This window comes from Onychostruthus taczanowskii, unplaced genomic scaffold (genome assembly GCF_017590055.1).
Source record: "Onychostruthus taczanowskii isolate IOZ18803 unplaced genomic scaffold, ASM1759005v1 scaffold26, whole genome shotgun sequence".
NCBI classification, from domain to species: Eukaryota; Metazoa; Chordata; class Aves; order Passeriformes; family Passeridae; genus Onychostruthus; species Onychostruthus taczanowskii.
In genome coordinates this window covers 7,905,767-7,921,361 of record NW_024499906.1, presented here as the reverse complement: position 1 = coordinate 7,921,361, position 15,595 = coordinate 7,905,767, and the positions used below count along the sequence as shown (strand labels likewise).

General features: G+C 38.3%; 1 protein-coding gene across 3 annotated transcripts in view; it reads right to left on the bottom strand.

Moving 5' to 3' along the window:
• Positions 1–2,680: 2,680 nt before the first annotated feature.
• The window catches only part of RNASEH2B (ribonuclease H2 subunit B), a 38,585-nt gene continuing 25,670 nt past the window's right edge, over positions 2,681–15,595 (bottom strand). For 2 of the 3 annotated variants that reach the window (XM_041407400.1, XM_041407401.1), the window contains exons 7-11: positions 14,381–14,486; positions 11,232–11,310; positions 10,411–10,453; positions 5,357–5,437; positions 2,681–3,421 (exon numbers count right to left, since the gene is read on the bottom strand). In XM_041407400.1, coding sequence (XP_041263334.1) covers positions 3,314–3,421; positions 5,357–5,437; positions 10,411–10,453; positions 11,232–11,310; positions 14,381–14,486 — 417 coding nt within the window. In that variant the 3' untranslated portion in view covers positions 2,681–3,313. The other variant, XM_041407402.1, reaches the window with a different exon arrangement.

Here is a 15,595-nt window from a genome sequence, read left to right as displayed (position 1 = left end):
TTACAATAATACAAGTGAGTCTCCTTAAGCTCCTTTCATTTCTTCTTTGCACATCTTTTCTCAGGCATCTACAAAGGAAAGAGAAAACCCTAATCAAAAAAATTACTTTATTCAAATAACCATCCATGCATTTAATTTTGCCCCAATAAACATCACGTCAGATGCAACTGAACAGCTGAAAACAAGCACACTGAACCCTTCCAGATTTCAGATCTGAATGCAAGTTCTGCCAACAATGCCACCTCTTCCACTGAAAATATTCAAATCACCAATCACTTCTACAAATAGAACTAAGTTTATTACTTAAGACTGAAAATGATGTGCCAGTTTGACCCTTAAATATCCCTAAGTCAGTGCTTGTATTTCCATGTTTTCCATGGAAAATGATGTCAATCCATTTGCTATGCAAAGTCTAAAAAAGTGAAAATGTGAGAGCTGTTTAATCCCAGATAAACAACTATAAAATCATCACAGCTCATCAGATATTTACATGAACATGTAGCGATGTCATGTTAACCCAGAAAAAGAAATAAAGTAAGACCACATTTCTATAACAGCCCTGGCATATTGCTCCATACTATGCTAACCAAGGAAGAAATAGCAAAGCAGCACTTCATAATGATCTACTGCTACTGCTGGCCAGGCAGGGTAACTATATTTAAATCCTTATTGTGGTAGGAAATATTGTTTTATGCACTTGGCACCTTATGCTCTTCATAACTTCTTACAGATACATGTTGAGGAAGTTTCAAAGTTACTAAATGTATTTCTTGCTTTCCTAAAGGGAAAAGAGTTTTTGTTTTCACGTGAAAGATCTAATGGTTTTTGGAAATAGCTTATTTTTCTTGTCATGCACAAATTCCTAGTCAACCAAAAGCACAGTAACAACAATAAAATTACTATTGTGGTAAGTTACAGCATAGCTGAGAGCTGAAGTCGAGATGTGGCACTAAAGCAAAATGCATCCCTGCACAGAGGAAGAACTCTAGACTTAGTCCTTGAGCACAGCAGCAGATGTGAAAGCCATGCATAGAGCAAGAAAAAATAAAATCTGGTACCCCAGATCAGAAGTCAGCACAAAGGCCTCTCATCTGCATCAGATTTGTTCTCTCTCTGTCCCAAATTCTGACCAGAGAAACTTTTTCATAGAAGGCTCTTTAACAGCTCAACGAAAAGGTGTGCTTGCAAAATTTATTTCACAAAATTTTCGAACTGTTAAAACCCAAACCCCTAAAACTAGCATATTTAAGAGCTAGCTTAAATAAAAAAATCTAGCCTATCCAGAAGAGTTTCTACTATGCATCTGTTCTGCCCCATAGTTCCTGTTTCTAACATAATTCTCTCCCATTCTTGGTTTTCCAACATGCATGCTTGGCTGTTTTCTCACTGTTTTCTAGAACTGGCTTTTCATTAATAGATACAAAACTCCTTTTTTTCTACCAAAACACTCCCTAACTTGTTGCTTACTGCACAATACTTCTCTATTAACATGACAGAATGTGCCTGTTATTTTTCTTTCTTTTTTTCCCATAACATCATCCTGCATTTTTGAAGGGTGTTTTTCAAAATTGCCATCACTTCAGCACCCTTCTACTCACATGAATTTGGGAGGTTGAATGTTTTTTGGAATTTAACCCTTCCACACAACTACAATTGCTCATTCTGGGCTCATCAAATACTATTTATTATCAGAGATAATAATTCTGTAGATTTCCAAGTATTTTCCTCTATCTGGAATTCCAACCATGCTGGCCCTCTGTGCATTTGCAAACTACATCTGATACTTTGTAAAAAACATCAGTTTGAAAGGCACACAAAACTCAACAAGATCTACAAAACTGCACAGGACACATGGCAAGGCTTCTCTTTCATTTCTGGCTGGAAGAGAGTGCCACAGAGCTTTTAAACCTAACAGACACCATTGTAATCCAAGGGTTGTAAATGACAGCAAGTAAGTTTGAAGCAGAAAAATGGCAGTTACTCAAAAAGGGGGAATTCCTAATTTCTCTGAAACTCACATCACCAAGGGATACAAGCAGATTCTCTACTGAGCGGAAGTAGCAAAGACTGATGTGTTTTAAGAGTGTCTTTCAAAAACACACATTGTAGTTGATCCACAGTAAGGAGACAGCGCAACAACTGATGGATGACATTGATTATGGCGCAGAATTGGCTAGATTGGTACAAATGATCCCAGTGACTCCATCTCTTTTTCAGTTCTGTGATTAAGGGAAGCCACATCATCAGCAACCCCTCTAAATACACAGGAATACTCTGTCATGATGAAAGAACAGAGAAAAGCGTGGGTGGTGCATTTTAAGTAACAGTCCTACCTTGTGCAAAACTTTGTAAAACTAAACCTTATCTAAGACACTCATACTCAAGCTTTTGAATCCAATGCCAAACAGTCTTCTTAAAAAAAACCCCACCCATTCTTGCCTTTAAATGAAATTTTCCCTGATTATTTTCGTAAGGACCTCTTGACCTTGGAACTAAACATAAAAATACCCCTATATTGCTATGTGCTAAGAGATTTATCATGTAAAGCCAAAGAGATGCCAGAACTCTTTAAGGATTAAAATTTATATACAGAAAAATACCAAAACCACCTAAAAATGTGCTGAAACCCAAACTAGCTTTTGAAGCATGCAGCAAATACAGCAAGCACACATTTCTTACACAAAGCACTTTATTGCATTACATGTACACTGACATTCATTGCCATTTGTTTCCAGCATATTGAAAACAACCCAAATCCCAATACAGAGAGTATCCTTGCCTCAATAAAATACCACCACTGACAATGCTTACATCAGCGCTTATATTTGGATCAAAATAAAAATGCAACGATGCCATCCTACTCTGACATAACACTGGGTAAAAAACTTCAGAAAGTTTTAGAAAAATAATGCTCCTTATGAATTTAAGGAAAAAATCATCAAAGGTGGGCAAGTTTTCAGCCTAGAATGAAGTGTAATGGAGAAAACTCCATGGTGGGCTTGTCTGGGATTGCTGTAGAAGGGGCAAGCAGCACAATATAGTACCCTGCTAAGCCTTGCTTCTAGCTCGCAGCACCATGTTAATGCAGCTGAGCCATCTTCCCAATCCAGGCTGGAAAATCAAATATCATGGTACTGCCTTGCCTCACTAAGCCTAATAGCTCTGTGCCCTGCCAGCTCTCAGACCTCTCCATCACACTCCACCATGTACCCAGACATGCCCTGCATACACTATACTAACAAAAAACTGCATGAGACATCTTTGACTTAACATAAAAATAACCACTGTATAAAATTCTTTCAAGAACAGGTCTTCATTTTGATGTTTTAGGTTTGGAGCTGAAGAAAGCAGAAATGGATTTCATTCCACTCTTATCCACTTTGGCCAGAGCCTTCTGTGCTGCAGACATCTTGGTGTTTGCCTGTGAGTGAAATGATAAACAGAAACAGTTAAATAAACAGCAATTCCATAGGGGGGAAACAGATGCTACAAACTCCTAAATACAGAAGTCAAGCAGTAAGTTGAATTGTTTTTTTAGTATATGGCCGTAAAGATAATGTTATGCAGGCTTTGAATCGTAGGAGAAAAACATTAAAAAACAAATTTGAGATTATTCAAACTGAAGAATACTTGTCATGAATTACTTAACCTCAAACAAAGACAGAAAATCAACTACAAGGAGAAGGAGGTGAAACATCTCTCCTTTCTGCAGAACGAGGTATCCCAAATCAAACGTTTACTTTGGGATAATCCCTGAGTGTACATTAGGAGGAATAATGCATGCAATAGAACAGATGCATTCTGTACCCTCCGACTCAATCTCATGATTATGCTGTCAGCAGGCTGAATTACAGACCTGCATTACAGATGATGAATAATTCACACTGATTTACTATCAAAGACTATGCACAGTGAAATAAAGGGAAAAGAGATTAAGAACTAGGAATGAAGAAGGTAACTAACGTTTCCAAAGCACTTTTGAGGCCACTGGGACAACTTCCCAGACTTCTACACCTAAAACACGTTTTATGAACCACATTTTATAGAGCTGACCTCTTTTCTTTCTTGTATTTTAAAATGTTATGTTTTAAATCTCTAGCTGCTTTCCCTATTAAGAAAACTTTGCATTGACCTTTAGGATACCCCTCAGTCTGCAGGACTTCCCAATAACAGTACTTGGGATTAGCTAGATGGTTATGGATACGATGGAGATAGGCAACAACTGTATGACTGTCTGTGTTACTTTACAAACAAAACCACTGCCAAAGTATTTTAAAAAGAGTAGTATACTGTACAGAGTCCAAGGGCTATCTTTTCTTTCCCAGATTCTCTCATCAATGTGCATTATTACTTCAGAAGTAAATCATATTTAATGGTAAAATGAATTATCTCTCCTCAGTTTATGTCTATCTTCATGCTAAGTTTAAAAGCTATAGCATATATTGTGGGGAGGGGGGAAACATGCATATTTAAACTATTTATCATTTTCACTTAGGGGCAATCCTCTTACTTCCAAATTACAATGTGCAATGAGTACAAAAAAAATCTGGGGTTTTGGGGGGAGGAAGGAATGCATCTGTCACCAGCTGCTTCTCTTTGCAAAGGGATAACGAGTAGTCAGCATCAGACTGAAGGTCACAAGACCAGCACAGCGGGCCTTTTCGGTTCCCCACGGATTGGAGGAAGATTCATTTTCTTTCAGTGTTCACAGAAATAAGCCAGTACAAGCCTCACAGCTTTGGCAGACACAGACAGGATCTATTTCTTTTCACATCTCTGTTGCTCTCCTAGGAATAGTACAGTGGCAGGCACCGCTGGACTCAGATTTGGATTGGCCTCCAAACATGCGTTGGAGCTGGCAATCAGTAAGTTCTGTGTTGACTTATCTTCATTAAGCTGACATAAGTAAGCGCACAAGCAATATTTCTAGGTAAAAATAAAGCCTGTCCTAGCATCCCTTGGAATTTAAGTAAATGCTGCCATCTTGATTTCTTTTTTGAGTTACTGAAATTCACCAGTTGCTACCACTAAGCCATAGGATTTCTCATCTAAAGATCTCAAAGAGCTTTGCAAACATCAGCCGAACATCTTAACACGTGTGTCTGAGTCTGTGAGGCTCACTCAAATGTTCACTGGTGAAATACAGCCCAGCAGCAATAGTACAAAATAGTTCAGAATAGGAAAATAAAACTGTCACATTAAACCTGAAAGAAAAGTTCAAAGAGATACAATTAGAGATGTCAGACAATTTTGTATTTGTTTTGTATTTGTGATGTGTTTTGAAGGAGAAAGTTAAGCGTTCTGTGCTAGTCATCTACACTTCAGCAAAACATGTATGAATGCAAGGCTTGCTTACCTTCTTGGTTTTCAGATTGTCACTGTTAAATTTAGTATAGTCTTCTTGTGGTTCCACAGGGACATCTGACAATTTCCTTTTCTGAAATGTTAGAGTGAGGAAGTTGCTCTGTCAACCACTTTTATGATGTACACACATGGAAGTTCAAAGCTTTGGCTTTAAAACGTAACCATAGCACCAAAACAGGACTGGAAATCAACTGAAGAATCTGCAGCAAGAGTGGAAGACTTCTGTCTGCAATTGTCTTCTCTACATGTGAATATAAACCGTCTTTACAGCATTCAGAAGAGAGCATTCAGTGTCAGGGGAAGGATTTTCTTCCTAGCCTTCTGAAGGATGACTGTTAGAAATCAGCCATGATTGTGACTTTGGTGTCAGTCTATTTAGAGAACTTTCTGGAGCAGCTGTTGGAAGTCAGTGCCTGACAGTCAAGGAACTGTGGTGCTCATGATCTCATGGACCTGTGCAGCACCTCCAGTGTTGCAGCTATCTGCCAACACATGTGGATTATCTCTAGTCTGTAGTCTGTTTGTTCACAACCTTAAGAATTAATTAGTTTCTACAAGCTGCCAACAGTGAAACACTGCCATAGCTCCACTGACTGCTTCATCACTTGAATCCAACAGTACATTATGGAAGTTTGCACTGCATGTGCTGTGTGCCTTCTAACTTCAGAAATAATGCACGTGAAGGATTCTAAGCACTCCACACGATCAGGCTGTAAAAATGAATATTTCTTTCCATAAACTGTGAGCATGTGTTTAGTTTAAAGGTGAAAACTTTCTGGTATGTTTCCAAAAGCAAAAAAAAAGTATATAGTATTTTACAACACTGTATTTTTATTATTATTATATATCTGATATTACTACCCTGTCCTTAATATCCTGTGAAATCTAGACTGTGGCCTTCCCAGCTTTTGTGCCAAAGAGAGTGATTTTGCAAGCAACTTGGATGGTACCATACATTTTAAGATCCTGTTTTATTCATTTTGTTTATGGTGCTTCTGATATCTCTCTCTCTCCCTCCCCCTCCCTCTCTATTTGGCACAGAAGCCAGGTCTGCAGCCTAGATTTCTCAGCTCTTAGAACCAGATCCAGCTGAAGCCTTTTCTTTTGATTTCAATGGAATCTGGATCAGACTCTTTAGGAGGTTGTTTACTGTGCTGTGATTACATTTTCAAATGACAATCTAATGAAGAATTACTTTTCTCCTCTTTTTGGAACCTGATAAACAAGTTTTTAAAACTTATAACAAAAATGTTTGCATTTCAGCAAAACATTTGCTGTTTAGTTGTAGCAAAGCCTATATATTCTTTGTAAATGTCTCTCATCATCTGCCAATGGCCAGACTCCCTGTGCTGACAAACTGGACAGTGCGATGATTACAACACAAGATCAACAGCTTACAATTAATACAAAGAACATGCAATTTTGATTTAATCATTAAATCACAAAGACCAGGCTGCACCCAGTTTGTTTTGCTCAAGAAAGAGAATGTGTCATTGCTTTCCGGCCGATCACTGAAGTTTCTACATCTTTCCTCCCTTCAGAGTTTAATGTAATGTCCAAACACGCAACTATTTTCCCAAAACAGGAAATGCATGTTAGAACCTTACTTTGGAATAATCATATATTATGTCTGTTAATACACCTTGCCCTTATGAAGAGAAATGTCAACACAAGTGATTAAAAATGGTCTGAAGGAGACGAAGTTTCCATGTATAAGTCTACCTTGCTCCTCTGAGATTGTGAAATAAAGGAGTCTTTTAATCTCTGAAGTTGCAAGGACTTAAACACAGAAACATCACACACACCCTGGTCAGTGCTCTGGAAATTAATCAGATCCTCAGCAAGGTCTCACTGCCCAGCAACTGAACAGTTCTAAGCCTCATTTCCTCTGCAACCAAACTGCTGAAATAAAACTGGTTTTAAAAATAGATTCTCAGAACTATCCCAACGGTATAAAAGCTATTCGTACACAATATGGAATGTACATCACATGCAGTTTAATACAGTTGTTTTAACATGCTTATATAGCTAATGACTATCAGTTGGCTTCTGATGTGTGCTTAATATTTCTTACAACACATAAAGATAATTCTTAACTGAATCAAAGGGCCAAGTAACTGTGCAGCCAGAACAACTGTCCAGCCACATGGAAATAACATATCTCTGGATATCCATTGGAGAACAAATGCTATTAATAACAGTAGGGCTCAGTTATTCCTCTATGCGCTAGCTGACAAGCTGCTAAACAGAACAGTCACTGAATCAGCCAGAAATGAGGGGTTTTTTAGACTTTGTTTCAGTAAGTAGCAGGGACATTGCGGGAAAGACCAGTGTGGTACGTAGTCTCGTTTCAGCAGACACAGGCTGCCCAGTTTAAATTAAATGGAAAGGATTATCCAAAGTGGGGTTATTGGTTCTAGGGGGGCAAACTTTGCAAACCATACGCCTTACTTGTCTGAGGCAAAGCAAAGGGACTTGATGTGTGAGGAAGACATTTGGAAGGTAAAAGAAAAAGACTGAAAAAGTGATTTTGGACCTTTTACTTCAAACAAGGTGAAAATCTTGGAAGAAAAAGCTTCTCAGACTAAACACTATAAATGCTCACACAGATGCATGCATATTCCACCACCTGCCATCCATCCCCCAAAAAATCCAAGTGACATTACGTGTAAGCAGAAGTCTCTAATGAATGGGGGAAAAAAAGACTGGGGAAAAAGAATTATTAAAAAAAAGAGATCAGTTTAGGGGTCAGGTAATCCTGGGACTAAGTGAGAACTGCCAAAAACTCAAACTGAGTTAGACCTTGGAAAGGAAATTAAAACAAACAGTACAAGGTTGTTTAGCCACAGAGGCAAAAAGGGAATTAAAAAAGAGAAAGTGAAGCTGCTGTACTGGAGGGATTGGATAGATATTAAAGTTAACCTATGTGTGGACCCAAAATGGAAGAACTCTTTGCCTCAGTAAATCATTTTCAATAAAAATGAAGAGGTTAAGCACAGGGACAGAAGAGAGAATAGAAATCACTCTATTCAAGACAAGTAAAACTCAATATGCTGATCCGGTTGGAAGACTGCATCAGGAACTACAAGATGAGAACCGGAACCTGGCGTATATTCTATCAGGCTGGGACCATATCAGTGCAGAATAGCCATGGACCCATCTCTAATATAATAATAATTATAATATAAGAAGGAAGAATAATTAAAGAGTAAATGAAACACAAAATCATAGAGTGATTTGTGTTTGAAGGGACCTTAAAGATCATCTAGTTCCAGCCCTTCTGCCATGGGCAGGAATACCTCCCACTGGACCAGGTGGCTCAGAGTCCCACCCAACCTGGCCTTGAACTGCCAGGGATGAGAGTTCACATTTCTGGGCAACCTGTTCCACTGCCTCACCACCTTCACATTAATTTAAACCTACACTCTCTCCCACCTTAAGGTCATTGCCCCTTGTCCTGTCACCACCTGCTCTTGCAAGAAGTTTCTCTTTAGTTCTCCTGTAACCCCCTTAAGGTACTGGAAGGTGCTCTAAGGTCTCCCTGGAACCTTCTCTTTTCCAAGCTGAACAACCCCAACTCTCTCAGTATGTCTCAGCCTAAAAACAAAACAAGGTAATGCCTACTAACTCGCCTTTACTTTCTCAAATATAACACATTTTTTGGCGAGAGAATGTGAAGGATTGCCAGAGGGCTTGACATGGTGCCACTTAAGCAGATGAAATTACAGAAAAAAAATACTGCATAAGAAGTTTTAAGGTAGATGAGAAACTGGGAAAAAGGGAAACAAAGGCAAATAATGCAGAAAGGGATGCCATTGGATCAGATGGAGATTACTAATTAATTACTAATTAAAGATAATAATAGAATGCTAACATTTGCTGAATGTGTACCACTGAGTAGCATTATGAACACCTAAAGAGCTTTTAACACTGTGTAAAAAAGTCAGGGAACTTTCAAGAGTGGAAACATTAAAACCAGATTAAATGTACAGAAGAAGTAAAAGGTCATGTACACAGAAACTAACTGCATGAATTTCTTGTAAATCTGAGAACTGATCAAGTAAAAACTGCAATGGAAAAAAAACCAACAACCCAGCTGTGTGTGTTAACTATTCACAGCACGACAGTGAGCTATCTGATCACACATCAATAGAGGCAAATGGGATTCTAGTGTGTAATGGGACAAAGTATTTCTAGTTAAGACAAGAAGGGAAGAATGCCATCACATTGTAGGAGTAGAGGTTTTATCAGAAATAATTACACATTTTTCTGGTCACCTGCTTTGAAACAATTGAGTTCATCTTGGAATACGTGTAAAGAAATCTTTCCACAATGAGGGAATGGAGAACCCATCTCACACAACCAAACTGGCTTCTCAAAATGAAAACACAAAGCATATATGTTTTCCCTTTACACATTGAAAGAACTAATGTCAGGGAGGGAAAGGAGCCATTTCAATTTCAAAAAACAATGATAAACTTAGCACAAAAGGGCAGGGGAATAAATTGGCCATGAATAAATTCAAGGTGGAATTTACAGAAAGGTTTCTGAGCATCAGAGGAATGAGGCTATTGAATACTCTTCCAAGAGAAGTAATGGAAATAAAAAATCCTAATGAGACTTACAGTGAAGATTGGTCGATATATGAGAGATTATTCAACATGGTTGTCTGGGAATCCATGACCCAGGAGGTCCCTTTCAGGGTCCTCATAAATTATATATGAAAGAAAACCTATGAGGTCATATTGTCCCATCAACCTCAATAAAACTAAATAAGCAAAACATGTATGAAAAAGTCTGTTGACCAAAACCATAAAATATGCCTCTCTTTTTCCCTCCCCCTTTTTAAACAGGAAAACCAACCAAAATATTCCTTATTAAAAATATGAGTTACCTGGTAAATTTCTTGAGCTTTTTTCAGACTGGCTTTTCACAAGGCCACCTTACTTAATGTATTGTACCCAGTGCTTGGTCTGGTCCAGTTTCAATAATAACTCAGAAAAATTAACTTACAACACATCTATCAATATCTTAATGTTCTCCTACCTTTGCTGGTGGCTCTGGTGCTGGGCTTCTAAGTTCTGGGAGCCTGCAGAACAAAAGATTTTAAAAATAAAGAGAGATAAATTGCACAACCTAAAGTTTGGAAATCCTTCTTCATGAATGCTACTTTGGTTATCAGCTGCACTGATACAAGCACTTGCAAAAAAAAGCAGTTCACGGACTGTATTTCTGACTTATGAAACTGTTCAGCTATGGGGCTTCAGGCTGCAAACTGCACACTTTTCCAAAGGCCACCATAACAGAAGCCTTTGAACAGAACTGAACTGATGAATAGGTGCAGAGTCCCAGTGATGATCCAAGCCAAGTCTGCTGCTGGCAGGGAACACCAAGATGAGGATGTTGGCTCACCTTCCAGATTTAAATACAAACTAACACAGGTGAGAAAAATAAGTCAAACCCAAGGGGCACTGAGTGAGTAGGGAAAAGGACTGGGGATGAAGACTCAATTCCTGGCTCTGCTGTTTGCGCTTGACAATTCTGGACAAACTGTTCTTTTGGATTTTCCTCCCACTTGCTTTCAAACAGGATACATTACTCAGGGTTTCATCACGCAACACTGGTAACAGACCTATCCGACTTCAATATTACATCTCTCCCAGCTCACAGTCCTTAACACCATAGGAAAGCCAGAAAATAACCCATAATCTACATTTGAAAAATCACATTGAAAGTGTGGCAAATATAATTTCAATTGTGTCATTCACTGCAACCTTGATGAACAAATCTCAGTATTCAACAGAGATGACCAAATGGACATTAATCCATGCCATGTAAAGCTGTAAGCTAGCTGGAACAATACTTACCCCAAGTATTTTAACAACTCCTTACTCAGGTCTTCAGGAATATACTCTGATATTAACCCATGGGCATACCGTACATAGTCTTCAGGAAGAGGTCAGGGAGTGGGAAGGAGGAGAAAAAGAACACTCATGTTACATAGTCACGTTGCTTTAGCCATGTTTCATGTGCTACCATGAGGCACAAGGTTGAATCACTAGTAACAGACTCCTAATGGATACACTGCGATGCTTCTCTGCCTCGAGTAGTTTATGTTATATGACACTTGTAGGTTTATTTAAAAAGTAAAGACTTGCTACACTCACTTTGTCAGCACATGTTATTAATATCTGCTGCATGTACTTTACAAAAGCTGTTCACTTTCTGAGAGTACTAGATATCGTGTATTTTTCTGAAGAAATTAAATTTTAAAAACCTGCAAAAGTAAAAAGCTGACTCAACAGAACATGCAATCATTAATTTTAAAGCATCTGGATCTTACAATTATTTGGCAAGGGCTTCAGTACTAAAGAACATTTTCTGGCTTCAACTGAAAACAATTAGATGAGACAATGAGTCTATTTCAAAGTCTTGTACTTAATTTTCAGTACTTTATAGAAAATGCCAAGGCCTATCTAAACATCACTGGCAAGACAGGATAATTATCTGTGGAAATATGAACTACTAGAAGCTGTTTTCAGTACAGGGCACTCCTGCTATAAATGTTCTTCTGAGAGACTGGGAAAAAAAAAGTGACCCTTTTATAACACAAAGTCCTAAACCAGATTTTTTCCGGTCACGTTCTACACAAGCACTGACTGATCGTGGGCTGGACTTTTTAAACTTGCTGTTGTTGAGGCTGCTAGGGAGTAACTGCACCCATGCACAGGAAGCATTTGCCAGACAGATATTAGTTAAAATCTCCCCTCTGAATTTCAACTCCAACAGGCCAGTTTGTCTGCTCATATGCCTCCACACTTAGAGAGTTCAGAAGCACATGGCATACCAATCTCAAGGAGGCAAAGAGCGATCACTTTAGTGCCAGAGATGAATTTATCTTTTTTTTCCTGTTTTCTTTTTTTTTTAACCTGAACAGTCCAATGCAAACTGGCATTGAAGGAGAAAGCATTAACAAACTGACAGTACCATATGCATTTCAACTGTACTGACAATAAATTCTTACTATCACCTATCTGCACTTCTCCTTCCTTCACTGCATAGGTTCACCAAAGATTTTTCACTCTCTAAGCCTACTTTAGGGTCAGGAGAGAACAAGAAACAATTCCAACCCAATACAATTTCACCTCAGCACTTAATATGTCCAATTTCTTGCTTAAGAAAAATGGTTCCAATCTTTGCATTATGACACTGAATGGTGAGTCCAAACCAACTGTAGTTATTTCATACTACATACTAAACCCATTCCCTTTGCATTTCTGACTTGAAGCAATCTTCACTGACTTTCTTTACCAATTTAAAAACACCACTGTTTGCCTCCTATGGGGTCTGTGTTCGTAAGCCAGCCTATCTTTCATCAAACATCAGGAATACTTGCACACCTCCCTTCTTTGTCTTCTGAACAAAATATTCAAGTCCCATATGATAAACCTCCCCCACTTCCCTATTTGCTGCCATTACATCCTCCCCATTTTTGCCCTACAACATCTGTAGATGCTAACTACATACACCTCATCTATTTTTAAGGTGCTGAAATTTCATAATAGCCCTATGAAAACAATTATCTACAGAAATAAATTGCACTGTCACAGGAGTGAAAATCAGACAAGAAAATGAGTCTTACTAGAAATTAGTGTTGAATAATGTCCATTTGACCTCCTGTCATTCACCTTGCCACATACAGTGGGACTACCTCCAAAACTCACCTACTTTAAAGCCCAGTATTTCCAATTTCAATGCGGCTCTCTCAAATATGAAAACCCAAGGTTTTTAAAAAGACTATTATAATCATGTCACCACAAATAAAGAGCAAGGCGGGAAAAAAAACCACCACAGATGAAATATTTAATTATAAATTTCAGAGAAAAAGTATTTAAGCATAGTCAAGATGGCTGTTGCCAGGACACTTTCCACTTTCTTTAAAAAAGTAGGGGTTGGGAAAAAGATTAAAAGCTACCGTCACAACTTTTGCAACTTAGTCTCTTTTGAAAAACCATATATTACAATATCTGTTCTATAAAATTGTCTATTTGCCTCACAAATCTCATTTATGTTGTTTCTTTTGATATCATGACTTGGTAGCTCATTTTCCACTTTGTCAGCAAGCTGCTATATTTCTCCTTAATTTTCAATAACATGAAGACTTCTGAATGTCTTTGTAATAAGAAACAATATGCTTTGGTTCATCTTGCTCTAAACTGTTCTTAATTTCCATTAACATTCAAATATTTTATTCTGAGTCCATTTTCAGGTTTCCCTACAGAATTTCGTGTCAGTAACAGCCAGGACATTGCCCTCCCCAGAAAAATGGTAAATAGAAGCAAATGGGATCCCACCAGACATTTTGGTAACAGGATTGTTACAATTTAGTACACCTATTATCAACATTTTGCCCTTCATAATTACACAACTGTGTTATCTGTAGTGTTGAGGATGGTAAAATGCCAGTGAACCCACAAAAATCATCCAACTCATACATTTGTCACATAACGTAATGTTTGGACCAGGAGCCTTTTCTCTGTGACCATGACTTCCTAAGATCCCTTTGCCATTTCGAAGAATTCTATGAATGCTAATATTCCATGCATCCTAATAACAATAATAATGAAAAGAAGCATGTTCTAATACAGACACACTTACTAGGTGGGAATTCATATATTATAAATATGTGTCCCATTCTTTAACATAGTCTCAGTTCACCAAAGCACTTCAGCAAATATTTCACTGAGCAAGATGTTTCCTCCTTGAACTGTGGAGGAGCTAAGAGAACCCCAGCTGACACCATTGTAATTGTTAGTTACAATGTCATCTGATGATTATAGCAAAGAACTTGAAAAAGCCAAGGCACAGAGTCACAACTTATATGGAATTTTCTGTACAGGGTACAAATTTACTGCAAAGGCCAAATTCAATATATTTTAGTTTCTAATCATGTGCTTTATCTCTAGTTATGTGACTTCACAAAATTGGAATTCATTACCATGTTTAGTTTTCTTACCTTCCTGAGCATCTGTGATCTGTTTACTGTTGATACATGTACTTGCAAGCACCCTTTCACCTACTGATATATTGTTGCTTTTAAGTGCTTTCACTGTTTGATTAACCTACAGAAAACCAAAGAATGAAATGCCTGTATCAATATTGTTATGCACATGTTAATGCAGTGACAAAGCTCTTGTAATTTTGTTTCAAGCATATAAAACACTCAAGTTATGGACTGTGGTGAAATTTAATATACATTTGTAATGACTAGCAGATGAGCTCAAAAAACCCAAAGAAACTAGCATGGCTTTGAACATGTTGCCTTGGCAACACAGCACCACTTCTGCAGCACCCTAAGATGAGCTGAGCTACTCAGACTCAACAGCTATGATTATACAGGTGAGAAATGCACCTGCTCAGCGAACACTCCTGAGCTCAGCAGGATGGCAAAGGCAGTCCTGGTGGAAATCAAAGATTAAAGACTTTACAGGGCACTGATGTGCTGGATCCAACAGAGATAGAACTGCCAGATGAAGGTATTTTCAACAACACAAACAGGTACCTGTTCACATGTAAATATTTAGGTAATCATTGCAAAACAGATATTCATTCCCATGCCTCATAACTTCAGAAAGTGGACCAGATTTTGTGCTTGTATTGATTAATTTAAATGACAACGCCTCCTCATCATGGGATGCACACCCTCTTTTGTACAGAGCAGCATCATGTTAAGGGCACATGCACATGAGTAAAATGAAATTCACCTTCTTTATACCAAAACAAAGACCCCATCAGGCTTAGCTGTAACACTAGTTTATTTCTGGTAAACTCTACAGGCCTCTTGAACAGCATGATTGGATCAGGATAATAGCAACCAAACCAGGACCGTTCTGAGTGAACTCTGCCAAAACCTCAGGAAACACATTTGTAGCACAAAACCAAGGCAGTTCTGTCCATCTTCAAAGCACAGCAGAATTTAGAAACTGTAACAATCAAAACTCTCCTCTAGCCCACCTATGAAAGGGACAAAGCAAAAGCAAGCCCCTCACATTATGCAAAGCCTAAAGCAATAACCTGACAGCTTCTTCTTCCTACCCACACCCCATATAAGCCCCTTTCATGGCCAGTCCCATCAAAAAGAGAAATGCAATAAGCTTGTTAGTATCTCTAACACCTGACACATTCCCAAGTGGAGCAACTTTACTGTGATGTCTGTCCTTCTTGGACAGGA